General features: G+C 43.3%; 1 protein-coding gene across 1 annotated transcript in view; it reads left to right on the forward strand.

The window, feature by feature from the left end:
• The window catches only part of ADAMTSL3 (ADAMTS like 3), a 279550-nt gene that overhangs the window by 161556 nt on the left and 94899 nt on the right, over positions 1–23095 (forward strand). Inside the window, exon 7 of the mRNA XM_084642460.1 lies at positions 7561–7687. Coding sequence (XP_084498586.1) covers positions 7561–7687 — 127 coding nt within the window. The remainder of the gene's footprint in view (positions 1–7560; positions 7688–23095) is intronic.

Here is a 23095-nt window from a genome sequence, read left to right on the forward strand (position 1 = left end):
TCATTATAATTAAATCTAAGTATCTGTTTAAAAAATGGAGATTCTTGAATTTGACAGATTGTACAAAGAAAAGGAGTACTTGTGGCACCTTAGAGACGAACCAATTTATTTGAGCGTAAGCTTTCGAGAGCTACAGGTCACTTCATTGGATGCATACTGTGGAAAGTGTAGAAGATCTTTTTATACACACAAAGCATGAAAAAATACCTCCCCCCACCCCACTCTCCTGCTGGTATGGACACAAATCAGATGTCAAGAATTATAACATTCATAAACCAGTCGGAGAACACTTCAGTCTCTCTGGTCACATGATTACAGACATGAAAGTTGCGATATTACAACAAAAAAACTTCAAATCCAGACTCCAGCGAGGAACTGTTGAATTGGAATTCATTTGCAAATTAGATACAATTAACTTAGGCTTGAATAGAGACTGGGAGTGGCTAAGTCATTATGCAAGGTAACCTATTTCCCCTTGTTTTTTCCTACCCCCTCCCCGCCCCCCCAGACGTTCTTCTTAAACCCTGGATTTGTGCTGGAAATGGCCCACCTTGATTATCATACACATTGTAAGGAGAGTGGTCACTTTAGATAAGCTATTACCAGCAGGAGAGTGGGGTGGGGGGGAGGTATTTTTTCATGCTTTGTGTGTATAAAAAGATCTTCTACACTTTCCACAGTATGCATCCGATGAAGTGAGCTGTAGCTCACGAAAGCTTACACTCAAATAAATTGGTTAGTCTCTAAGGTGCCACAAGTACTCCTTTTCTTTTTGCGAATACAGACTAACACGGCTGTTACTCTGAAACAGATTGTACGTTAACCTTCACAAATCAAAATTAAATATCCTATGTTTGTGTTTTTCATTTAAATCTACTTCCTCAGTTGAAACAATATTCAGCTTATATTAAATTTTGGAAAAGCTGTTGAACATTTGGGTTCTATTCACTGTTAGCATAAGCGTGTGCTACTCTGCCTATTTATACCAGCAGAGAATTGGGTCCTTGGCATAGTTTTTGAGTACCTTTTTATTTAAGAGAGCACAGTAACAAAATAATTTATTCAGATACAGCCCTAAAATGTTATCTAGTTGAAACATTTTTTGAAAATAATTGCAGTCTATCCAAATTTGCAGGTGCCCAATCAATGCAGTTATTGTAAAAACTTTATTAGATACACTGTGCACTGATTTCTCAAAACTCTCTTTATTTTAAATTTCCAGTTATGTTACATTATATTCTATTAGCCACTGATTCTCTCTGAAAATGTACCAGTTCAATTTATCTGTTTGGGGATATTTACTTACAACCCACTCATTATAGTATTTTTATCACTTTTTATAATTATGTCATGTTGGTTCTTTTATAACTTAATATGGTCCCTATTCTTACATTACACAGCTTATATTGTCACTTGTTTCATTTATGCAATCTATGTTAAAATCACCTAATATAATTATTTCTGAATATGCCCCGAAAGCCTGCAGATGTTCTCCCAGTCTGCCTATAATATTTATAGTTGATCCCTTTGCTCTGTAAATAGCCAACAATATGGGGTAGATTAACCCTAACAAATGCCTTAATCATTAAAATCTTCAGACCTTTCTGGCTGGCTGACATGGAGTATCAAGCTGAGGAAGGTAATTCATTATTGCATATTGCTGGATTCCACACTGAATTTCTCTCCTGAAACAAAATATAACACTACCTGTTTTAAATGTTTATCCCAAATTAGTGATTTCTGACTATTTTTCAATAAAACCCTTGGCCAAAATTTTCAAACCTGAGTGTCTAAAGTTAGGCTCCAAAATGCATATTTTGTCACTCAAGTAGAAGTGGCCTGACTTTCAAAGATGCCAAGCAACCTGCAGCTTCTACAGGTTTTTGTGGGATTAGTTCGTGCTCAGCAACTCTGAAATTCAGGCCAGCTCTATATAGGTATCAAAATACAGATCTAAGAGGCTAACTTCAGGCATCCACATTGGAAAACATTGACCTATTATGTATGCCATGTTCATTAAGGCCTTGATCCAGCAAAATATGTACACATATACTTAACTATAATCTTGTGAGTAGCACTGCTGACTGGACACTAAAAGTCTGGTTACAGGAGTAACTGCAACCAGCCTCCCCGCTCTCAAAGACCCAGCTCCAGTGGAGAGAGGTAGGTACCGGCTCCGTGCCACCCTGATGGGGGATCCTCTCTGCCCCCCGCCCCTTGTGCTTTCCTCTGGCCCTTGCCTTACTCCAGGAACTGACCGCCACCCTGGTCCAACTGTGCGTTTCCCCCTGGCCTCTGCCTCGTTCTGGGGACCACTCCCTCCCTTTGTCCTGCTGTGCTCTTGCCCCTGGCCCCTGCCTCGCCATGGGGGCTGTGAAGGTTCTTTCTCCACTCTGAACTCTAGGGTACAGATGTGGGGACCTGCATGAAAACCTCCTAAGCTTACTTTTACCAGCTTAGGTTAAAACTTCCCCAAGGTATAAACTATTTACCCTTTGCCCTTGGACTTCCACTACCACCACCAAACATTTATCTGGGTTTATTTATTAGAAAAGTGTTGTTTGGAAATGTCTTTCCCCCCAGAATCCTCCCAACCCTTGCACCCCACTTCCTGGGGAAGGTTTGATAAAAATCCTCACCAATTTGCATAGGTGACCACAGACCCAAACCCTTGGATCTTAAGAACAATAAAAAAAAGCATTCAGTTCTTGAATAGAAGTAACAGTAAAAAAGAAGTAATAATAAAAAGAATCACCTCTGTAAAATCAGGATGGTAATTACCTTACAGGGTAATTAGATTCAAAACATAGAGAATCCCTCTAGGTAAAACCTTAAGTTACAAAAAGACACACAGACAGGAATATCCATTCTATTCAGCACAGCTTAATTTCTCAGCCATTTAAAAAAATCATAATCTAACGCATATCTAGCTAGATTACTTACTAAATTCTAAGACTCCATTCCTGTTCTGTCCCTGGCAAAAGCATCACACAGACAGACCCTTTGTTTTTCCCTCCCCCCAGCTTTTGAAAGTATCTTGTCTCCTCATTGTGTGTGTGGGGGGGGGGGGTGAGGGGAGAGAGAAAACCTGGATTTGTGCTGGAAATGGCCCAACTTGGTTATCATACACATTGTAGGGAGAATGATCACTTTAGATAAGCTATTACCAGCAGGAGAGTGGGGTGGGGGGAGGTATTTTTTCATGCTTTGTGTGTATAAAAAGATCTTCTACACTTTCCACAGTATGCATCCGATGAAGTGAGCTGTAGCTCACGAAAGCTTACGCTCAAATAAATTGGTTAGTCTCTAAGATGCCACAAGTACTCCTTTTCTTTTTGCGAATACAGACTAACACGGCTGTTACTCTGAAACTTGTCTCCTCATTGGTCATTTTGGTCAGATGCCAGCGAGGTTATCCTAGCTTCTTAACCCTTTACAGGTGAGAGGATTTTTCCTCTGGCCAGGAGGGATTTTAAAGGGGTTTACCGTTCCCTTTATATTTATGACAGGGGCCCACAAATATATTTGGCACTGGGCCCACAAATGGTTAATCAAGCCCTGATGGCCCCCATCACTGTAGTACCTGACAGCCTCACAACCTTTAGTGTATTTATCCTTACAACATGCTGGTGAGGTAGGGAAGTGTTGTTATCCCATTTTACAGCTGAGGAACTGAGGCCCAAAGGGTATGTCTACACTGTGATAAAAGACCCATGGCTGGCCTGGGTCAGTTGACTCAGGCTCACAGGGCTTGGGCTGCAGGGCTATAAAATCACAGTGTAGAAATTCAGTCTCATGGTGGAGCCCGGACTCTGATATCCTATGAGGAGGGAGGGTCTCAGAGGCTGGGTTCCAGCACAAGCCCGAACACTGCTATTTTTAGCCCCACAGTCTACGCCCCATAAGCCCAAGTCCATTGGCCCAGGCTCCGAGACTCGGTGCTGTGGACTTTTTATAGCAGTGTAGATATATCCCAAAAGACTAAATGACTTGCCCAAGGTCACACAGGAAGTCTGTGGTGGAGAAGGAAATTGAACCCAAGTTGCAGCCCTGTGCCCTGACCACTGGATCATCCTCCTTCTCAAGAACATACCCCTTCTCTGCCTTATAAAGCATATGCAAATGTAACACATTAACGCACTGTAACTCTTTGTCCCCCTCTAGTGGCTGGACCAAGTATTGAGGGTTATGAGTCTGATTCTACCTCTGAAGTAATGGACCTGAGGTAAAATTTCCAAAGGGACTAAGGTCCAAATTTTCAAACATATTTAGGCACCTAGAGATGCAGATGGGCATTTAGTGGAAGTTATAAAAGCATCCTAGGCTCTGTAAAATTTTACATCCAGTCTTTTATCTAAGGTGGTAGATTCATAGTATAAGATCCGAGGTCCTGGCTTTTAAATCCTTAACCCAGTCCTGATGTATGATGTTGGCAGCATTTGTCATCTTCTACAACTTTTCATGGGTTAAGCTGTTTATGGGCAACATTGTCTAAATTGTTTTGCACCCTCTTATAGACCTGTGCATAATTGCTCAAGACTGGCACGTATTTCTTTTTTAAATTAATACTGGGTTTAAACCTCTCAGGTTAGCACACACCAAAGTCCTTTATACTTGCAGAAAAAGAAAAGTTTCTTCTTGGAAATGTATTATTCTGCAGCAGTACTTACCATGATACTAAAGCCACTTCCTTTTAAGTAAGCACTTTCCTGGTACACCTAAACTAAGTTTTTCTTTCTATCTTGATATCACAGTATACAAAATAATGTCTAGATTAGAGAAAACCAATTCAGAAACCATCTGACCTTGGGTTAAGAATTGACAAGTTTTGTTTCTTAAAACAGTTAACGAGGAAATCAAAGATCAGAGCCTAAAAGGCAGGCATTTGGAAGTCTGCTTTCTTTGCTTTGCATATTCATAACCCTTTTTCTGCTAGTCAACTTCATATGTATATAGAGGAGCATATGTTCCATAGAATGGTAAGGAAAATGCCTTGATCAGTTGAAGAGTTGCGCCCCAAAAATGTGCCCAAAATTGCAGTGTGTCATGCTCCACACTGTTTAGTAGTCATAAACAATCTGTAGTTGCAGATCAGTTGAGGGTTTGCTTTGTTTTTGTTTTTCTGCCACCAGTTCAGCTCTCTCTGAGACAAATAGTAAATCTCCCACTGACCTGAGTAGGAACAGTGTTGAGCCTTTCATACTGAACCCTAGTTTTGCCATTCACCTTAATTCAGAACTCAGCTAATTGTATGCACCTTCCATTGAAGTCAATGGGGCAAATCCTGATCCCTTGGAATTGGTGGAATTCTACCACTGACTTCAGGGAGACTGTCCTTTGTCTCAAGAGGACTGTAAGCCACTCTGAGGACAGAATCTAGTCCAGTAACTCTGAGAAGCCTCCTGGCCTTCCCATCATTTTGTTCCAGTTCTGGAGCTGCTTCCTTTCAGCTGTGGATTTGAGATTCAGAGAAGGCTGGTAAGCCTCCTGGAGACAGGAATAACAGAGCTGAAACACTGATTGTTTCTTTGTTAACAGTAAAATGCTAAATTAATGGGTACTGTCCTGAGACACTTGCGTCTCCCTATGCTCTCCTCCTTTCTCTTTTTTCACAATGCTTCCTTCCCCTTTTCCTTATCGCTCCTTCTCCCTTATTTCTTGTATCTTATCTTTCACTTGTTTTTTGATCTTCAAAAGCAAGTTAATGTTGATTCTGCTACTCATTAATTATATAGCAATGCCAAACAGTCCTGCTTGGTTTAAGCAATAAACCATAGCTGAGTAGTCAGAATCTCAAATATCTGTTACCCAGCTATCTAATAAAATATTTGTGGTCTCCTTCAAAGCAAAAGTCTAAGGGGTCCAAATTTGTGGTGAGGCAACCACTGTGTGTCCCCAACACTCAGGATCCAGTCATGAGGCTCCAGTTCCCCCAGATGGCCCTTTTGCTGGGAGGGAGGAGGTAGAAGCTGGCTAGCCCAAGAGGGTTCCTTGGTTACATCCTTTAGATTCCTGCCACTCAGCAAGTTGTGACACATTACCCAGTTCTGAACTACCAAGCAAAATGTGCTATTTGTGCCTCTCTACCATGTAGCACAGAGGGGAACAAAATCATAGACATGGTGCAGCTCCACCTCTTCATGTCTGGCTATGGATCTGCCTGCAGTGGGAGTGCTGGGAACCACTGAACCAAAGTGTAAATCATGTATATGATGGAAACCACATCAAGTCAGGAGGTGTGGCAACACCCCTAGTTCCAGCACCTGTCTGCATGATTTGGGCCTTCTATGTTCATGGATCTCTGGCTTACACAGAAATTGTAGGACTCTGCCTTTTATGTGCTGACTCCATCCCTAATTCTCCAAGGAAAGCATGTGTCATTTCTTGGCAGCTAACCTTGCCCCTTCCATGCATTTTTATATGGCAAAGGGAACGTATGGGCCAATTTCACAGTTTTAACTCGGCTGTAAGTTGTGAGTTTCCACGGCATTTTTCACACTGTCACTTTTGTGTTTGCAAAGAATTTCTCTCTATAATGGATTAGCTGCACCTTTGGGGTGTACTTGCTTAGAGCAGCTTGTCATACAAGGCAGGCTTAAGGCTGCAAGATAGTACTTAACATGTTACTTAATATTTGATGCCACCTGCACATGGCTTGGTACAAAATCTCAGGTGAAAAAAATGTGGGACAAAATATTGATCTCCCTTTCAACAAATAGACCTTTTTAATAAATTCTGTGTACTGCTCTTCAACTGTTTTCCCTCCTGAGCCCCATATTTCTTATGAAGAAACTGATTCAAATAAAAATGGACAGATATAACATCTGTGTGCTTTATAGTTTGGAGGGTTTTCATTTAACATTTTTTCAAGGAGCCTGCTTTAACACTTTGCTTTTCTGAAGATTTTTTTCCCATAGGTAGAATTTGCATCAGCATTAAGAAGTTTAGTTTGGAGACAGGGGCACAAAATAAACTCAGATAAAACAGAATTGAAACCTTTAGGGTTTTCTAAATCCAAAATAACTGATGTGAACTAACTAACTGGAAAAAAAATGTATCTAGTGATCTGGGCCCATATCAGTTAAATTGTGAAAAACCAAGATATTAGATCATGAAAACTGCCAAGAGTTTCTTAACTACGGATCTAAAACCAATGTGCTTCTTTAATATTTAGCTTTGGTTGTTTAAATGATTTTCTTCTCTCAGACTGAATTTAGCAGGTGATGAAAGACAAATTCTAAATAACCAAGTAACAGCTGACCCTTCTATGTTATAGCGAATAACACCCAGCTTTATACATTTGGAAAAACAGTGGGAAAGTGACTCCTGTATTTCTGTGCTTGGATATCTTAATGTATTTGATTGTTGTAGCTCATCATTAAAATCATAGAAATTGCTTTTAAGACCCTATGTGGCTTAAATTTGAAAAGCAAGGTATGCTTTGAAAGAATGAGGCCAGCTCATAAAATCAAAAGGATAACATAATAAATGAAATTCCAGAAACCTGAGCATGTCTACTATAGCTTTGCCCTCTTCTGACTGTGGTGTTGCTGTTGGCAGGCAGTAGGCTGTGATCGACAACTTGGGAGTAATGCCAAGGAAGACAACTGTGGAATCTGCGCAGGAGATGGTTCCGCATGCAGGCTTGTGAGGGGGCAAGCTAAGGCTCATGTTTCACCAGAAAAAAGTAGGTTGCAAATTGATCCTATGTTGATTTATCCTTGCCTATGTTTTCTGCTTATATATTAACCCAACCTATTGCAGAGTCTGACCTCTTCACTGTATACTTGTTTGCAGTTATCCAAAGCTACTTAATATAAAGTCTGTGCTAGATTAGTCTATTGAAATTCCATGAGGGATACCACACATTGGAGTATAGCTAGGAAAGAATTTGAGATATGCTTTTTTTCTCCTTTTTTTTTTTAAGAGCCATTCAATTTATTCTCTCAGGAATAACCATCAAGATATGCATCTCATTTTATAGGGTATCCTCATGTTGCAATGTATGTGACACTGTGGCAACATTTTCAAATCAGGGAAACATGTTATGGACAGACTTATGGAAATTGTTGCATGTGACTGAAAATGCCTGGTTTTTAAGTTAACTCTACTCCTTTTTTAAGCTTCTGAGACAATTGTGGTTCAGAGGCAAGTTAACTACTTCCATGGTGCGGGACATACAAGGTTTAAAGAATTAGGAGTAAGATTGTGTCCGCTCATTATTGTGTGTTTGAGTTAATCTGTACATTTTGCGGCAGATTCTGCCATCTTTACTCATGGTGAGTAGCACCTGACCCTGCCAGTGGTTCTGTCGACCTCAGGAACACTATTAATGGGTTAAGGTACTTACCAGAGTGAGAAGGAGGCAGAATTGGGCCCTTTGGGTTAGAATTGAGTAGAGGGTGGCATGTAGTTGTGTTGCCCCACGAGGAGTCACAGGAAGGATTTGCGGCTCAGAGGTACCCCTCTGACTGTTTCTCCACAGCTCATGTTTTGCTTCTCCTGTTCAACCAGCTCTGGTAGTAGGTGTTTGCGTGGACAGAGCTGTGGCTTTGCCTGCTCTCCAGTCCTCACAACTCCCTCTCTGCCTCTATCCTCACCTCCTCCCTTCCCACTTGCTCACAGTGGGTGAGTAGCAGCTGTATGGAGCCTGTTCTCCCCACAACTGTTCCTGGACTCACAGTGTGGATAAATCCTGTACCATGCAGTGGAATGGGGCCCTGTTGGCTCCTTACTCCCCTGCAGAGCCGCATAGGGCGGAGTGACAGTCTAGCCCCTCTGAAATCAGAGAGATCAGTGCAAGTATGAACAGACATTTTAGCAATGATCAAGAGTGGAGTAACTGCCCATCTTGGAGGACTACACCAATTGTCGCGTTTCGGGGTTAATCATTGTAATTCAGCCTGTGAACAGTTCACTATCAATAAGATTTGGAAAGAGTTGTTGTACGTAAAGTCATATGTAATACCTGTTGCAGGAGCTCTAAATATTTTTATGCTGTTTGTGTCATAGCTCGTATATTACACTTGCTTAAATGTGAACGTAATTTGAAATATATTAGTTTGTCTTGGTGATGCACATTACATTACATTGTGATGACGTAGATTGGGCTGTAAAATTTCATGCCAGAGCTTCCCCAACACTGTGATTTATATTTCATGTTATTTGACAATTATGTATAGCAAATGTAACAAAATTTTGAAAAGGGACACGTTTGTTGCAATACTTTTTAGGGTCAAGGAATTCTTTTCTAGAAGACAAAAGCACATAATTTATTTGTCTGCACTGGTGATTGCTAGTGCTACCTTCTGACTCAGTAGAGACACAGGCATATTTCTTGGAGTGGAGGAGTTTATTGAGTAATTTAGGGTTCTGAATGTGTTCATCATGAAACATTGAACAGGTGTGATTAATGTTCATGTAGAGCAAAACAGCAGCTCATTTGACTGTTCTCTTCACTCTACGCACTGCTCATTGTGCTGAATGCTCATTTCACTAGACTGGTTGCCCCCAGTAAACAGAGCAAATTCTGTTTAATTTAGCAGGAAGAAAAATGGTAATTATTACAAAACCAAATGTTTTTTATGTAATCAAAACAGGACATTTCAGGTGTCCCCAAGCAAGTTCTTGGGACATTTGGACTTCATATGAAAAATCAAGACATATGGCCTCTTTATGCATGGCCAAACTTTGTTCTCAGTTGTACCTCTCCAATTCCCTTCACTTCCATGGGGTTTGCAATGGATGTAACTGAGAATAGAATTTGGCCCAACATTTCTAAGTAAAGTCTATTTTTGATTCTCTGATGCATCCTAGCACAACTCTGACATAGTGAACAGTGGCAGCCAGAAGGCGTAGGCTGTGGTTTCCTGACCCCCAGCCTCTTAGCCCCAGTGGAAGTCAGAGTGGCAGGAGGCCTATTCTATGCTGCTGGCATAAGCTCTGCACAGTGTGAATTGTCTAGGGCAGGGGCAGGCAAACTTTTTGGCCTGAGGGCCACATCGGGTTTCCAAAATTGTATGGAGGGCCGGTCTCCCCAAACAGCCAGGCGTGGCCCAGCCCCCGCCTCCTATCTGACCTCCCCTGCTTCTCGCCCCCTGACGGCTCCCCTGGGACTCCTGCCCCGTCCAATCCCCCCCCCCATTCCCTGATCTCCCCCCCCACCCCCGGGACTCCTACCCCATCCACCACCCCCTGCTCCCTGTCCCCTGAGCACTCCCGGAACCCCACCCCTGACTTCCCCCTGCCACCCCATCCAACCCCCGCTCTCATTCCTGACTTTCCCCCTGGGACCCCTGCCCTATCCAACCACCCCTTCTCCCTGTTCCCTGACTGCCTCCGGAACCGTTGCCCCTGATTGCCCCCCGCTGCCCCATCCAACCTCCCCTCTCCTTCCTGACTACCCCCCGGGGACCCCTGCCCCATTGAACCCCCCTGTTCCCCACTCTCTGACTGCCCTGACCTCTGTCCACACCCACATCCCTGGACCACCACCCCCAACTTCCCTGCCCTCTATCCAACCCCCCCTGCTCCCTGCCCCCTTACCGCGCTGCCTGGAGCACCAGTGGCTGGCGGCGCTCCAGCCGCACCACCCAGAGCACCGGGTCAGACTGTGGCTCTGCAACTGCGCTGCCCGGCCTCCCAGAGCCTTGCGCCGAGGCTGCAGGGGAGGAGGGAAAGTGAGGGACGGGCTGGGGGCTAGCCTCCCGGGACAGGAGCTCGGGGCCGGGTCCTGTGGGCCGTCGTTTGCCCACCTCTGGTGTAGGAGTAAAACCCAGGTGGTTTAAATGCACTTTGTGCCACTTGAGTAGCACACAGTAAATTTGTCAGACTGAGGAATGTGGCCAGTGTGTGACAATTGAAGTAGAGTTTCAGGGTATGTTTAATAATAATAATAGAATGATATTCAAACAGAAAGTGAAATAGATTGTAAAATGTACCATCCCATTGGGAAACAGAATATCCTGGGCCTGGTGTGGTTGGTACTCTATACATAGGACTCCCGTTAACTTGCAAGTGAATTGTGCACATGGAAAGCTTGCAGGATTGGGCCATTTGTTTGTTTTCTGCCCAGTGACTGGCAAGAGATGATAGGAAAGTGTTCTGGTTCTGTAGCAACAGAGAAGGAAAGATTCTGGATCTGACACTAACAGGAAGTAGAATTTGAAATGGGGAGTTAATGAAATCTGGCCTTACTCAATTCATAAAAATTCTTTGTTAGCTGCAGAGTTTTAATTTTTGTCATTTTTTTCACTAAACACTTTACACAAAAGATTTTAGATGCAAACTATTATAATTTAATTTTCTCATTATTTATTATTTCTCACTGTCAATGTGCATTTTACAGTTGGTCACTGATGGTCACTTTCCAATTTCATCCCAAAACATAATTTATTTAATCACAAAACTAATTTAAATTTGACCATACTATAGCTAGGACTGGTAGGTACCGCCTATTATTAAGGTAGCCTGATACTTCCCATTACAAGGCCTTGTTTTTGGTTGCTTATAACTTTGCCAAACGATGACCATTAGGGCTGAAATTTTCCCTCCAGATATCTTTGCAATGTTCTAGTTCCTCCATGCTTTGAAGCAGGGAGTTCACATAAGTCAGAGAAGGGGCCTTTGCATCAGGGATCCCTTTTACCACCCCCGTCAAAACCTGCCCAAATTTGGCAAAGTTATAAGCCAGTGAAAAATTGCAGTTCACACATGCCCAGTAGAGAATTATTTGATTTTTAGCAGCATGGTCCCACCCATCACAGCTTCTAGTTGTAACCCTTCTGTGGCAGCAACAAGGGCCGGGTTCGATATCTAGGGGATCCATTCCAATAACACAATGCCAACCGGCTCGAGCCCCCACCCACTGACCTGGGACAAATAGGTACCACCCCCGCTGGGCGCCTCCAAGAGGCAATACTTCCCCTCTCGCAAGCACAGAGTCTGAGTGTAGCAAAAAGCTACAGAGAGAAACAATGTGGCATTATGTTGGGGAAACACCACCAACAGGATTCATAACACAACCGATGAGCAAAAAAACCCACCCCAGGCAAATTGGGGCATGCCCTTTCCCTTTGGTTCTTGAGTCCAGCAACCCCAAATCACCCAAAGTCCCAAAAGTCCAATGACGCAAAAGTCTCTGTCCCTGGTCAGGGCAGCCCCAGAGTTCGAAAGTTTATTTGCAGAGCTTTACCTCCCAACCTGGGTGGAGATGGGAGCGGGGGTCAGAGGCACCTTACATGATCTGAAGCTGACCGCCCCACAGCTCCATAGGGCTCTGCTCCGCCAGCCGCCCCACGAATGGCTTCGCTCAGCTCCGCTCTACGGCCCACAAGCAGCTCCCGCCGAACTGCTCCACCAGCCGGTCCACAAACTGCTCCACGTCCCACCAGCAGCTCCCGCCGTCCTATGAACTGCTCCACAATATATCTTCGGGCTCCTCCACTACTTAACACAACGCTCAGTGATTTCAGCTCTTAGGTGAATTCAGCATGTAGTAGGGGAGCCTCAGTGCTGGTGCACTATTAGCCCAAAGTGAGCTCAGTGGCCTGTAACTAGACTTCTAATGAAATCAAAATTAGCTCTGATATTCCACAGTGGAGAGAGGAGGAAGTGCAATTAGCATGTAAGGCCCTCACCAAGGGGCCCATGCCACCAAGTATTAATACTTGTCCCCAACCTCTCTCTATTCACACAGTTTTGGAACCCATGACCCTTGCCTAGCGAGTGCTACTTAGTTGATGGTGAGTCCCTCCATCATAACAAAAGGCCAAGTACAGTTCCAAGCACAGTTCCCATAATCAGGGTAATAACAATTTATTCTTCCTGCCCCAATAACAGAGAAACTGGGGATCCCACAGCAGCCAAAGTGACCATTTGGGCAGCTATGGCCTCTTTCTAGGCTGGGTGGGTGTGCCTATGCAAATGAGATTGGTCCCTGAAGTTCTTTTCCACAACTTGCCACACCTCACCACCAGATGTCAGGGCGGAGCTCATCCTGACAGTGCTTACATAGTGCTGATCCCTCTGTGCATGCACTAGCCCTACAGAGTGCCTTAGCATGCTCCAGCCTAAGGCTGCAGTGGATCAGAAGGATTTTCCCTGTAATTGTGCTTCCAGGTGCTCGAGGACAGGGTGGGGCTGGGCATTGGAATTGAGAGCAGAAAGCCTGTCTCTGCTGTACTCTTAATGACGCCCTGGGGACAGAAACCAGGCTGGAGGGAGGAAAAGGAGTAGAGTGGGACAAGGAGTCTAGTAAAACTGGGACGGGAGAAGGAAGAGAGAAACTCATCCTGGGTGCTGGAGGAAGGGGAAAGACTGGGAGCCTATGAGGGAAATATGGGGGACTGGGACCCAGTTGGCTTGTTGTGGGGAGAACAATGAGACTGGATGTGGAGCTGGGGAGAGAGGGGGAGATTGGGGCTGGGTGGACAAGGAAACTGGACTATGAACTAATGCAAAGAACAGGGCCAGGAGTGTAGCGGGAGAGATAGATCTGACAAGGAGCTGGGGAGACCTGTGAGTGGCTGGCCAAAGAGACTTGGAAAAGAAACCACAAAGGGTTGGGTGGGGAGACTGAGATTGGATAAGAAGTCTGGGGAGGGAGACCAGGACTGTGAGCCAGTGGGTGGGGAGGGGAGAGACAGATTGGACAAAGAGTTGGGAGGAAAAAACTGGGAACGGCTGGACAAGGAGACTTGAGCTGGGTGTGGGAAGGAGAAGAAACTAGGAATCAGACAGTGAGCCTGGAGGGGAAGAATAGAACTAGCTGGGTAAAGAGACTAGTACTGAGATGAGAAGCTAGAGGAGTGGAGACTGGGACTCGATCAGCGAGAGGACTTGGGACAAAGAGACAGGTGTGAGGAAGAGACTGGACTGGGTCAGGGACAGGTTGAAAAGGACGAGGCAGAAGGAGTCAAGCTTAGAGGAAATGGCCAGAAGAGGCTATGCCCACTAGAGCGCACTTCCCTCCAGAGCTTGGAATGGAAGATTCCTAAGTCTCACTATTCCTCTTCTGTCAGCACATATCTGTGAAACCCTCTGGCAAAGTATCTCATCCCCCATGCTGTTCCACATGGAGCATGGTGGCCTATTACAGTCCTGCTATTAGTTACTCCTTTAAAGGCTGAAGTCTGTGCAATGCATCTAAAGATTCCACCCCTCTGATGACCCACATGGGTATCAATATAATGCCACATAATTAGGGCCCTGCCAAATTCACGGTCCACTTTGGTCAATTTCACGGTCATAGGATTTTTAAAATTGTAAATTTCATGATTTCAGCTATTTAAAACTGAAATGTCATGGTGTTGTAATTGTAGGGGTCCTGACCCATAAAGGAATTGGGGGGGGGGTCACAAGGTTATTGTAGGGAGGGGTGTGGTGCTGCTACCCTTACTTCTGTGTTGCTGCTGGCGGTGGAGCTGCCTTCAGAGCTGGGCAGGTGGAGAGCGGTGGCTGCTGGCTGGGAGCCCAGCTCTGAAGGCAGAGCTGCCATCAGGACTTGCGCAGAAGTAAGGCTGGCATGGTATGGTATTGCCACCCTTCTGCATTGCTGCCTGCAGAGCTGGGCCCTCAGTCAGCAGCCGCTGCTCTCTGGACACCCAACTCTGAAGGTAGCAGCGCAGAAGTAACAGTGGCATGGTATTGCCACCCTACTTCTGTGCTGCTGCTGGCAGGGAGCTGCCTTCAGAGCTGGGCGCCTGGCCAACAGCCACCACTCTCTGACTGCCCAGCTCTGAAAGCAGTGCAGAAATAAGGGTGTCAATACCACAACCCCCCTAAAAGAACCTTGTTACCCCTCCCCCCCCGCAACTCCCTTTTGGGTCAGGATCCCCAATTTGAGAAACACTGGTCTCCCCCAGTGAAATCTGTATAGTATAGGGTAAAAGCATACAAAAGACCAGATTTCACAGGGGGACACCAGATTTCACGGTCCATGACGTGTTTTTCATGGGGGGGTTTCATGGGCATTTTTCATGAGTGTGGAATTTTTTTCAGTTTGCTTCTTTAAAAACCTAGGAAGTTAAACATACAAAAACTGTGTTATAGGAGAATAATTACGTTGCAATTCAAGCACTCAAAAGTTAGGAAATTCCAGAATTATCAATTTCTTTCTAGGGAGTTCCTTCAGAGCAGGTTCAATTAGTGTGCAGCAAATAAGACCTGGAACAATGAGGAGTAAACAAAAGTGAGTGAGCACTGTCCATTGTGTGCACTGAATGAAGAAGGGATCTTGTGGAAAAAATAGCATATGATAATGTAATTAAACACAATATCATAATACATAATCTCAACGGGGACAAATTAAGGAAACATTAATTCTGGCATTTTCTAACTTTTGAGTTCTTGACTCATACAAAACAAATAATTGGTTTGGAAACATTGTGCCCCAGAATTCATTATGTATTTCACTTAGTAGCTCACAAAAAATGTTCAGTGCTATTTGACCAGCTCTCATTACGTAGTCTGTTATGCAGAGGAACTTTGTGTTTCTGTAAGTGGTTGCCTGAAGAAGAGTGTTTGTGTGTGTGTGTAACGCATTTTAGAATGTAAGGCTTGTTCACTGTGTGTAATGCATGAGCTGTTTTCTTCTCTTCTTTATTCCCTCCCCAAATGGAGAATGAACCAGTAACTCTACAGAGTGAAATCCATTCAGACTTTTCTAAATAGCCATACTTCTGTGAAGGAAGAACAGTCTATTACTTTCTCTTCATCGGAGTTTCTTTTGTTGGTTGGTTTGGAATTACTCTGGGACTTACGAGACTTGCTTGCTTTCCTGATCTGTCTTGGCTTGTGTAGAAAAACTCTGGTTTATGGACATTGGCTATCCCATTGTGTATTGTACATTTCATTTCCCTGAGATCCATTTGCCTGATGGGCTGCTAATTGTATGTCTTTATTCATAAAAATCAGTGAGAGAGTTTTGTTGATTTAAGTGACAGCCTGAGTCGTTCTGTTCCAAATTTTAACTGGAAAAAATTCTTACTCCTATGCTAAAATTCCCTATAAAAGAGGCTGATGATACTTCTGGTAGATCTAAAACAAAGCTTGGTCTCAAACTCAACAGTGTCTGTCCTGTTTTTTAAATGTGTCTCTGTGTTGCATAGTACAGAAGCTTAGTATATAATAAGTATTTTCATTTGTAGTCTTAGGCAATGAGGTCAGTGCAAGCAGACCCCTGTGTCAATTAAATTCACCATGGGTGTGAGGATCTACCTATGCAGAGTTCATTGCAGGCTCAGAGCCTGAGCTCACTTGCCAAGCTAGTTACTTGCCACAGAATACCAGAAAGCAAGGATGCTATATAGACCCCCTGTTTTATGTTATTTGAGTATGATTTATGCTGTATATTCTGTTTGTAGATCAGCTTTTAATAATAATAATCAATAATCTCAATATAAAGGCTATATCACAGGATAATAATAATACAATTCATTTTCATTCAGATCAGTGGTCTTTATTCCTGTATCGTTCAGAATACTGCACTGCTGGGTGATTATCAAACAATTAAAAATAGCAATAAAAAAGAACACTGAATAATAACCTGTCTTTGAATTAAGAGCTACACCAAAAGTTGTCTGCCTATGCCGGATAGCTGAGACATTGCTTGAACTGAAAATAAAGGGCCCAAGCATGGCTGGTTCTTGTGAGTAGTCCCACATAAGTCAGTGGTACTACTCACGTAAGTAATCTGAGCAGGGTATGGTCTAGAAAGTAAGTCAAATGAAGGAAAGCAAACACTTCTATATTTGTCCAGCTTTCCTCTGTAAAGACATGTCATGTACTCGAGTGTAATCAGACACAATCAGAGCAGTGTAGAAGGCATCATGTAACTTGCTCCACTAATGTAATGGCCTCACTGCCTCTGCAAAGTAAAGTGTGATCCAGGCTAGGGCATCACTTAGAATACAGGGGTGAGAGCCAGGACTGATAACAAGTTGGATAGCGCCCAGCAATAGCTTGTATCAAGAGAAAGTTGTTAGGACAGTATTGGGGGCTGGTGTATTTTATTGCAATGGGAGCTGATTGGAAGCTCTTATACAACTATTAATTTAGGTTAGGGCAACTGGATTAAACCCTGCCACAAAGAGACCATTTTTCTACTCATCTTGGGTTTTGATTTTGGTTAAGATAATAGTGCCCCAACATGCCAAGGTCCCAAGTGGTGTTGGCCATGAATGCACAGCCATGTAATATTTCTGTTGGACTTCTTCTTCTGTTAATTATTATTATTATAGTAGCACCCAAAGGCCTCAGTCAGGCTCAGGCACCCTTAATGTGTTAGGCTCTGTACAAACACACAGGATGATGTGGCCCCTGCCCCAGTGAGCTTTCTATCTAATTTATGACAAGATACAACATGAAAGTGAAATGATGACAATAACAGTAAAACGCACACAGGAACGTGGGCTAGTGATGTGCACACTGGTCACTGGCTAGAACCTGACTATAAATTGCTTGTTGGTTGACATAACTGGCAGTGATACTGTGAAGTGGGTTATCTTTTCCTTCATACTGTAGTTACAGGGAATAATTGTGGGTGTAATTTTATAATAATAATTTTATAGCATAGGCAGATAATGTGATCTATAAAAAGCTATAAGCGAACAAAAAGCCCAAGATTTCCAGACAGCTACTAGAGGGGAAAAGCAGACTTGCGGTCTCTGCTGTTCAAATCATTTGACTCCAGAGATTGCACCTTCATAGCACCATAGATGTGGTGAAGTACTGGCATTCATAGGCAATATGCGGTTTGGATGTGCATTGCAATAGGATACTTAATATTCATGTTGCCGAGCTATTTAAATAAGATACACCCTAAACAATCAAGTTAGGATTTAGTAAAACAAACACTCACAATGCTTTCATTTGTTAAATTTATCAGGTTCTGATAAGACAAAGATAGAAAAAATAAAACCTTCAGTATTTATTTCTCTCAGACTTGGATGCAGGAACTGGGATTCAAGACACCTGGGGTTTGTTCCCATCTCTGCCAGTGACTTGCAGCAAGTATCTTAACCTCTCTCTGCCTCAGTTTCCCCATCGGTGAAAAATGGGATTAATAGTCACCTAATTATTGCAAAATGCTATATAAATGTTAAAGATTATATATATATATATATATATATATATATATATATATATATGTGAAAGAGGAGAGATTGCAGAAGTAGTCTGTATTCTCCAATGCACAATCGACAGCCAGTTCCAGTCTTGCGCATGATTCATGCCTTACTTGATGTGGAGTCATTGCTAGTGACATTAGAGCTTCCATTCATGAGCTCATAGGAGTTATGGAGTTTCATTTATCTAGTGTCCTTTATAGGAACAATATTTTTAATAATTTCAGCAACTATTCAACAGTCTAGTCACTGTCCAAAGGCAGCATGAGAATCATCTTGGTTTTTGCCTTAAACCAGTCATATGTGTTTGACTCAAAGGCTGTATCCTAACAAATACCCTAAAGCTACAATAACTTAAGCTTCTGCCGCAGGCTACGCAAATATAACAGCATTCCCAAATGTTGGTGCTATTCTGTGATTTATGTAATTTCACCCCATCCCCTACTCTAGGACATCTCTGGGGATTCTCCTTGGAGATCCAACATTAGCTTAGAAGAAGTGTCAGCAACTGGTATTTCATCGTCTTGAGTGGCACCAGTCTCAGCTGATTTTTTTCCTCTCTCTAATGATTCATTATCCTTTTTATTTTATAAAACTTGCCATAAATGTTTCAATGTTAAGGCTTGTCTGCACAGAAAGTTAGCGTGAAAAAGCTAGGCTGTGATTTTGAAGTCCAATAGCTACTCATGAACTCCGCGTTTGGGCACTTCCTTATTCTACGCTGAGAGAACCTTTTTGCAGTTTAGCTTTAGTACACGTTGAAGTGAACTAGGCTAAATGGCACAAAGGCATTTTTAGTGTGGGAATATGAGTGTCCACATAGGGAGTTAGTGCCAAATAGCTGCTGTGCTTTAAATTTACAACACTAGCTTCCCCTGTAGACAAGCCTGTAGTGAGTTCACTTTTCCACTCACAATGTATTTAACTTTTAACTATGCTGGGCTGGACCAACTTAAATTGAGCAGCTTTACTGCATTGTGTCATGCCACCCTTTCTCTGCCCCAGTCTTCAAGTTTGTAATAAGAGTGTTTCATGCAACTCCCTTTGGAAAGCATTCCAGGAGAGCATGAATATTCTAGGAGCCTTTTGTAAGTCTGCTTTATAATTAGACAGGAGAGAGACTACATTGTTCCATCACATATATTGGGAAGCTGATGAAGATAAGGATGTATTTTAGGTTCTCACTTGTATTTGCATAACAGTCTCAGAGGGGACTCAGGAATGTGGCTCCCCCATTTTCAGTCCTAGGGGAATCTGGGTGTGATCTTACTGTCGCTGAGGCTCTTTCTGAAATCCAATGTCCAAAATCCCACAGGATCATCTTAAATTATCATCTAAAATTGAAGTGATCCAATATGCTGAAAAGTGAGTGCCAAATTTATTCCGTGCATCTGAATGTTGTGTGTGTTTGAGATATTTGACAGAGGATCATGACCAGTCCTTGAGCTACGACAGAAGGTGGAATATTACTCCAACACAGCAAGATGCAGGATAATGATGACTTTAAAAAAACAGGAGTCCATAAAATAAGCAGTCTCAGGCAGGAGATACAAGATGCTAGTCATGTGTGCCTTGGTTTTTAATGGGAACGGTGGTGACCTAATGCCAGGCATTTCTTTCCAGCTTTCGTGCATGGTAGTGTTATGATTTTTGGCTCATTTGATTTTCAGCTGTAGAGAAAAGCTACTAATTAACCTTCAAAGATACAGAAATAGTATAAAAATGGTTTTGGAATCTCTAAGTACAGAACCTGGAGTAGCCACTTCCTCTTAAATTTTTATAGGCGTTTGTATGCTTTTAACAGTAGGAGTCCCATTGATTTAATGGGAACTGTGCCACTGAAAAACCACTGCACACCACTTTGGAAATACAAGGGCTCGTTTTCCAGTAAGCATGTGGAGTATGTACTTTACAGTGAGAACCAGAGACTTTTTAAATTGTTAGATTTGGGGCCAGATCTTGGCTCATGCTAAGTTCCCTTTGCACTGATATAAAGCTCCCCTAAAGGCAGAGGTAGCTAAGGATTCCCATGGCATGGGGAATTCTCGGTTGATGTGGAGCTACCTAGGCTAGCTCTTTCCATATCCGCTCATCCCCTCCATTATTAATGTTACTGTAGTGCCTAGGAGCCCTAGTCATAGCCCCGGACTCCATTGTGCTAAGTACTGTACAAACCCAGAACACAAAAGATGGTCCTGTCCCCAGAGAGCTTACAATCCAAAAGCTCACACTGCTATGCCTTGCCAGCATTATTGTCCATGATCATAATATGAATTGGGAAGCCACTTATAATGAGCCCATTTCCTGAGGGCCTTCTCTAACTAATTCATTTGTTGGCTGGATACAGGGCAACCACTGGTGTAGGAAGGCTTCCAACACCAGGAAAAGGAGCCCTGTTTGTGCATACAAGCATTACGCTTGGCCCAGTGATTTCCAGGAGTAGCTCAGGCCCAGCAGAGAAGCAGCATCATGTTCTTTCCCTGCATTCGCCACAGAAACACTGATGGTCCTTGCTCATCCTGAAATTTGCCTCTGTTGCTGGTAAGAGTGAACATTTGCCTGATTTTCTGAATGCAGTCTCAGCTCATCATTGCCTCTGGGAGTGTCCCATTTTCAAACTCCGCAGTTTTTCTTTGGCAGCTGGAAATATTGTTTTGAGCAGCAGTAGTGGCTGGGCTGGTCCAACACATTGTTGTGTATGCCCACTTTGTCTCCCACGAGGCAACCAAAGTCCTGTTGTGGTGCCAGCCTTCCCAAGTAGCATGCTAGCAAACTGAGCACCCCCACCAGAACTTTGGGCCATACCAGGGAACATTGCAGCAAGTGTGGAATATGCCGGAGGTTCTGCTGAAGGAATGTGAAACAGGAGCTTTCAGGATTACTTGATTGAACTAGACTAGTGAAGTGGGGGCAGAATGGCAGAAGTCATAGGGTGGCTTCGCCTGGAGCACCCTCCTTCAGCAGGCCGCAGCATGACAAGCGTGCCTGTCTTAGTTTCCCCTTTCCACGGCCAGTGCAAAGGAACATTATTTCTTTGTGTCTGATACAAAGCCTGCCTCTGGGCATAATTTATACACATGCACCAGTGCAATACTTCCCCCAAACCTTGTAGTAAAGCCAACTTCCAGTAGCCACAGTAAAGAAACCTTTTTCCTGTTCCTCTCTCCACAGACATCACCAGCAAGAGTCAATAGCAGCACTTGTTCTCAGTTCCTTTGGCCTCTGATCCAGGGCACCACTCTCTAGGACTCCCTGACTGAGATTGACCAGTCTTCCCAGTGCCCTTCACTCAAGGCTTCAGGCCTGCTCATCCTGCATGGTTCCACTCCCGCAAACCTCCCTGCCTGGGAGTCATACCCCTGTTCAGGGGATCCACCCTCCTGTAACAACCCTCTTGCTTCCAGAGTTGGCTTCTTGTGACCAAGCTGGATCTTCCCCTTTACCTTGGGGCCACTGCCCAAGCCGCCTCCTAATCAGGGGTCCCCAGCTTTGGTCAGTTTTTACCAACAGCTTTCTCCAAACTCCTCCAACTCAGTTACAGCTCTGCTTCCAAACTCAGCCTCTGCCAAGTAACTCCTGGCAGGTCTTCCTTGCTGCTTCTCTCTCCTTTGGGTTGCAAGCACCTCTCACCTGCCCCTTCCTGGTTCCCTCACGCTGTGATTTGCTAGGTCTCTGACTAACCAGGTATCCTCCTTTCTAGGGCCCCCAGACTGTCTTCTGAGCCCCAGTTGGGGTCAGCTGACCAGTCACAGGTGCACTGGCCTCTTCCCTCTTAGGGCCAGTGTCACCCTGTGATCGGCCCTTGACCCTCTTAAAAGACCAGAGTTATAGTCACCCCTAGCACACAACCCTACAAATTTGCCACTTTGAGGCACTTCACAGATTACGCCCAAAGTCTCACTGAAACCAGTGGCTCAGGGTGCTCAGTGCTTTCCAGGATCAAACCCTTCTTAGAGGCTGTGTGCCCTGACCAGGGTCTGTTTGGCTTACAAGGAGAGGTAGAGTCATCAATTAAGTGGGGTCAGACAGGCCCCTGGAAACCTGTCTTGTTTCTAATGCTGGAGGGCTCTTATTATTGTTTGTTTATTATTTGTATCACCGTAATGCCTAGTCCCGAATTCAGCAGTTATTTCATTGTATTTAAAGGTATAGTCATTCATTACCTTTTGGCTATTGATTGCAATTCAGTTGATGAAAAACCAAGAAGCAAAGAGATATTAAGTGGCTGAGTAGTTAATGTGTTTTCCAGGGCTCCTTAGCTGTATTATGGTTCTGACTGTAGTATTTTGCACGCTGATGGAATACTTATATATGAAATTAATAAGGATCACATTTCATTATGTCCAAAATAAATGGTTATATTTAAATAACCTTCCTAGAGATTGGAAATATAAAAACTGTAATGTAAGAAGGTGATTATTTCAGAAGAAAATAATTGCAGTGTTTGCTTGAAGTATCCTGAACATTTGGAAGCATTTTATACTTTATGCTAAGGAGAGGTAAACCCGAAACTGATAATTTAGCATCTACTGTAAAAAGGCCTCGTTTCACATGGAAAGAAAAAATTCTTCAATTATTTTAGGTAAAAATTATAACCCAAATATTCTCAAAATACTGTGTGAGTGTTTCTGAAGCAATGTACCACTGAACTTCAGTGAATAGTTACCATTATTTTCTTGAACCCACTACAGTGAAATCCATCTCATCAAACACATAGCATAAGGGTAGACTTATCTACAGAATCGAGTGATTGAATATGAGACTTTACTGTTCCTCTGGGTATTTGGCAATACCAGGGCAGTTTGCTAGGAGAAATGTAAAATGTGTTTATCCTACATTATGTTCATGGTTTTGTGATAACTTTGCAGGATTTGTTCTTCTTTTGCGAAAGAAAAGTTATGTTTTTTTGGTCTCTCAAGGCACTGGGCTAGCAAGCCTTATCAGATATTCACCATTCCTTTAGCCTCAGC

This window comes from Lepidochelys olivacea, assembly GCF_965140295.1.
Source record: "Lepidochelys olivacea isolate rLepOli2 genome assembly, chromosome: 10".
Taxonomy (NCBI): Eukaryota; Metazoa; Chordata; order Testudines; family Cheloniidae; genus Lepidochelys; species Lepidochelys olivacea.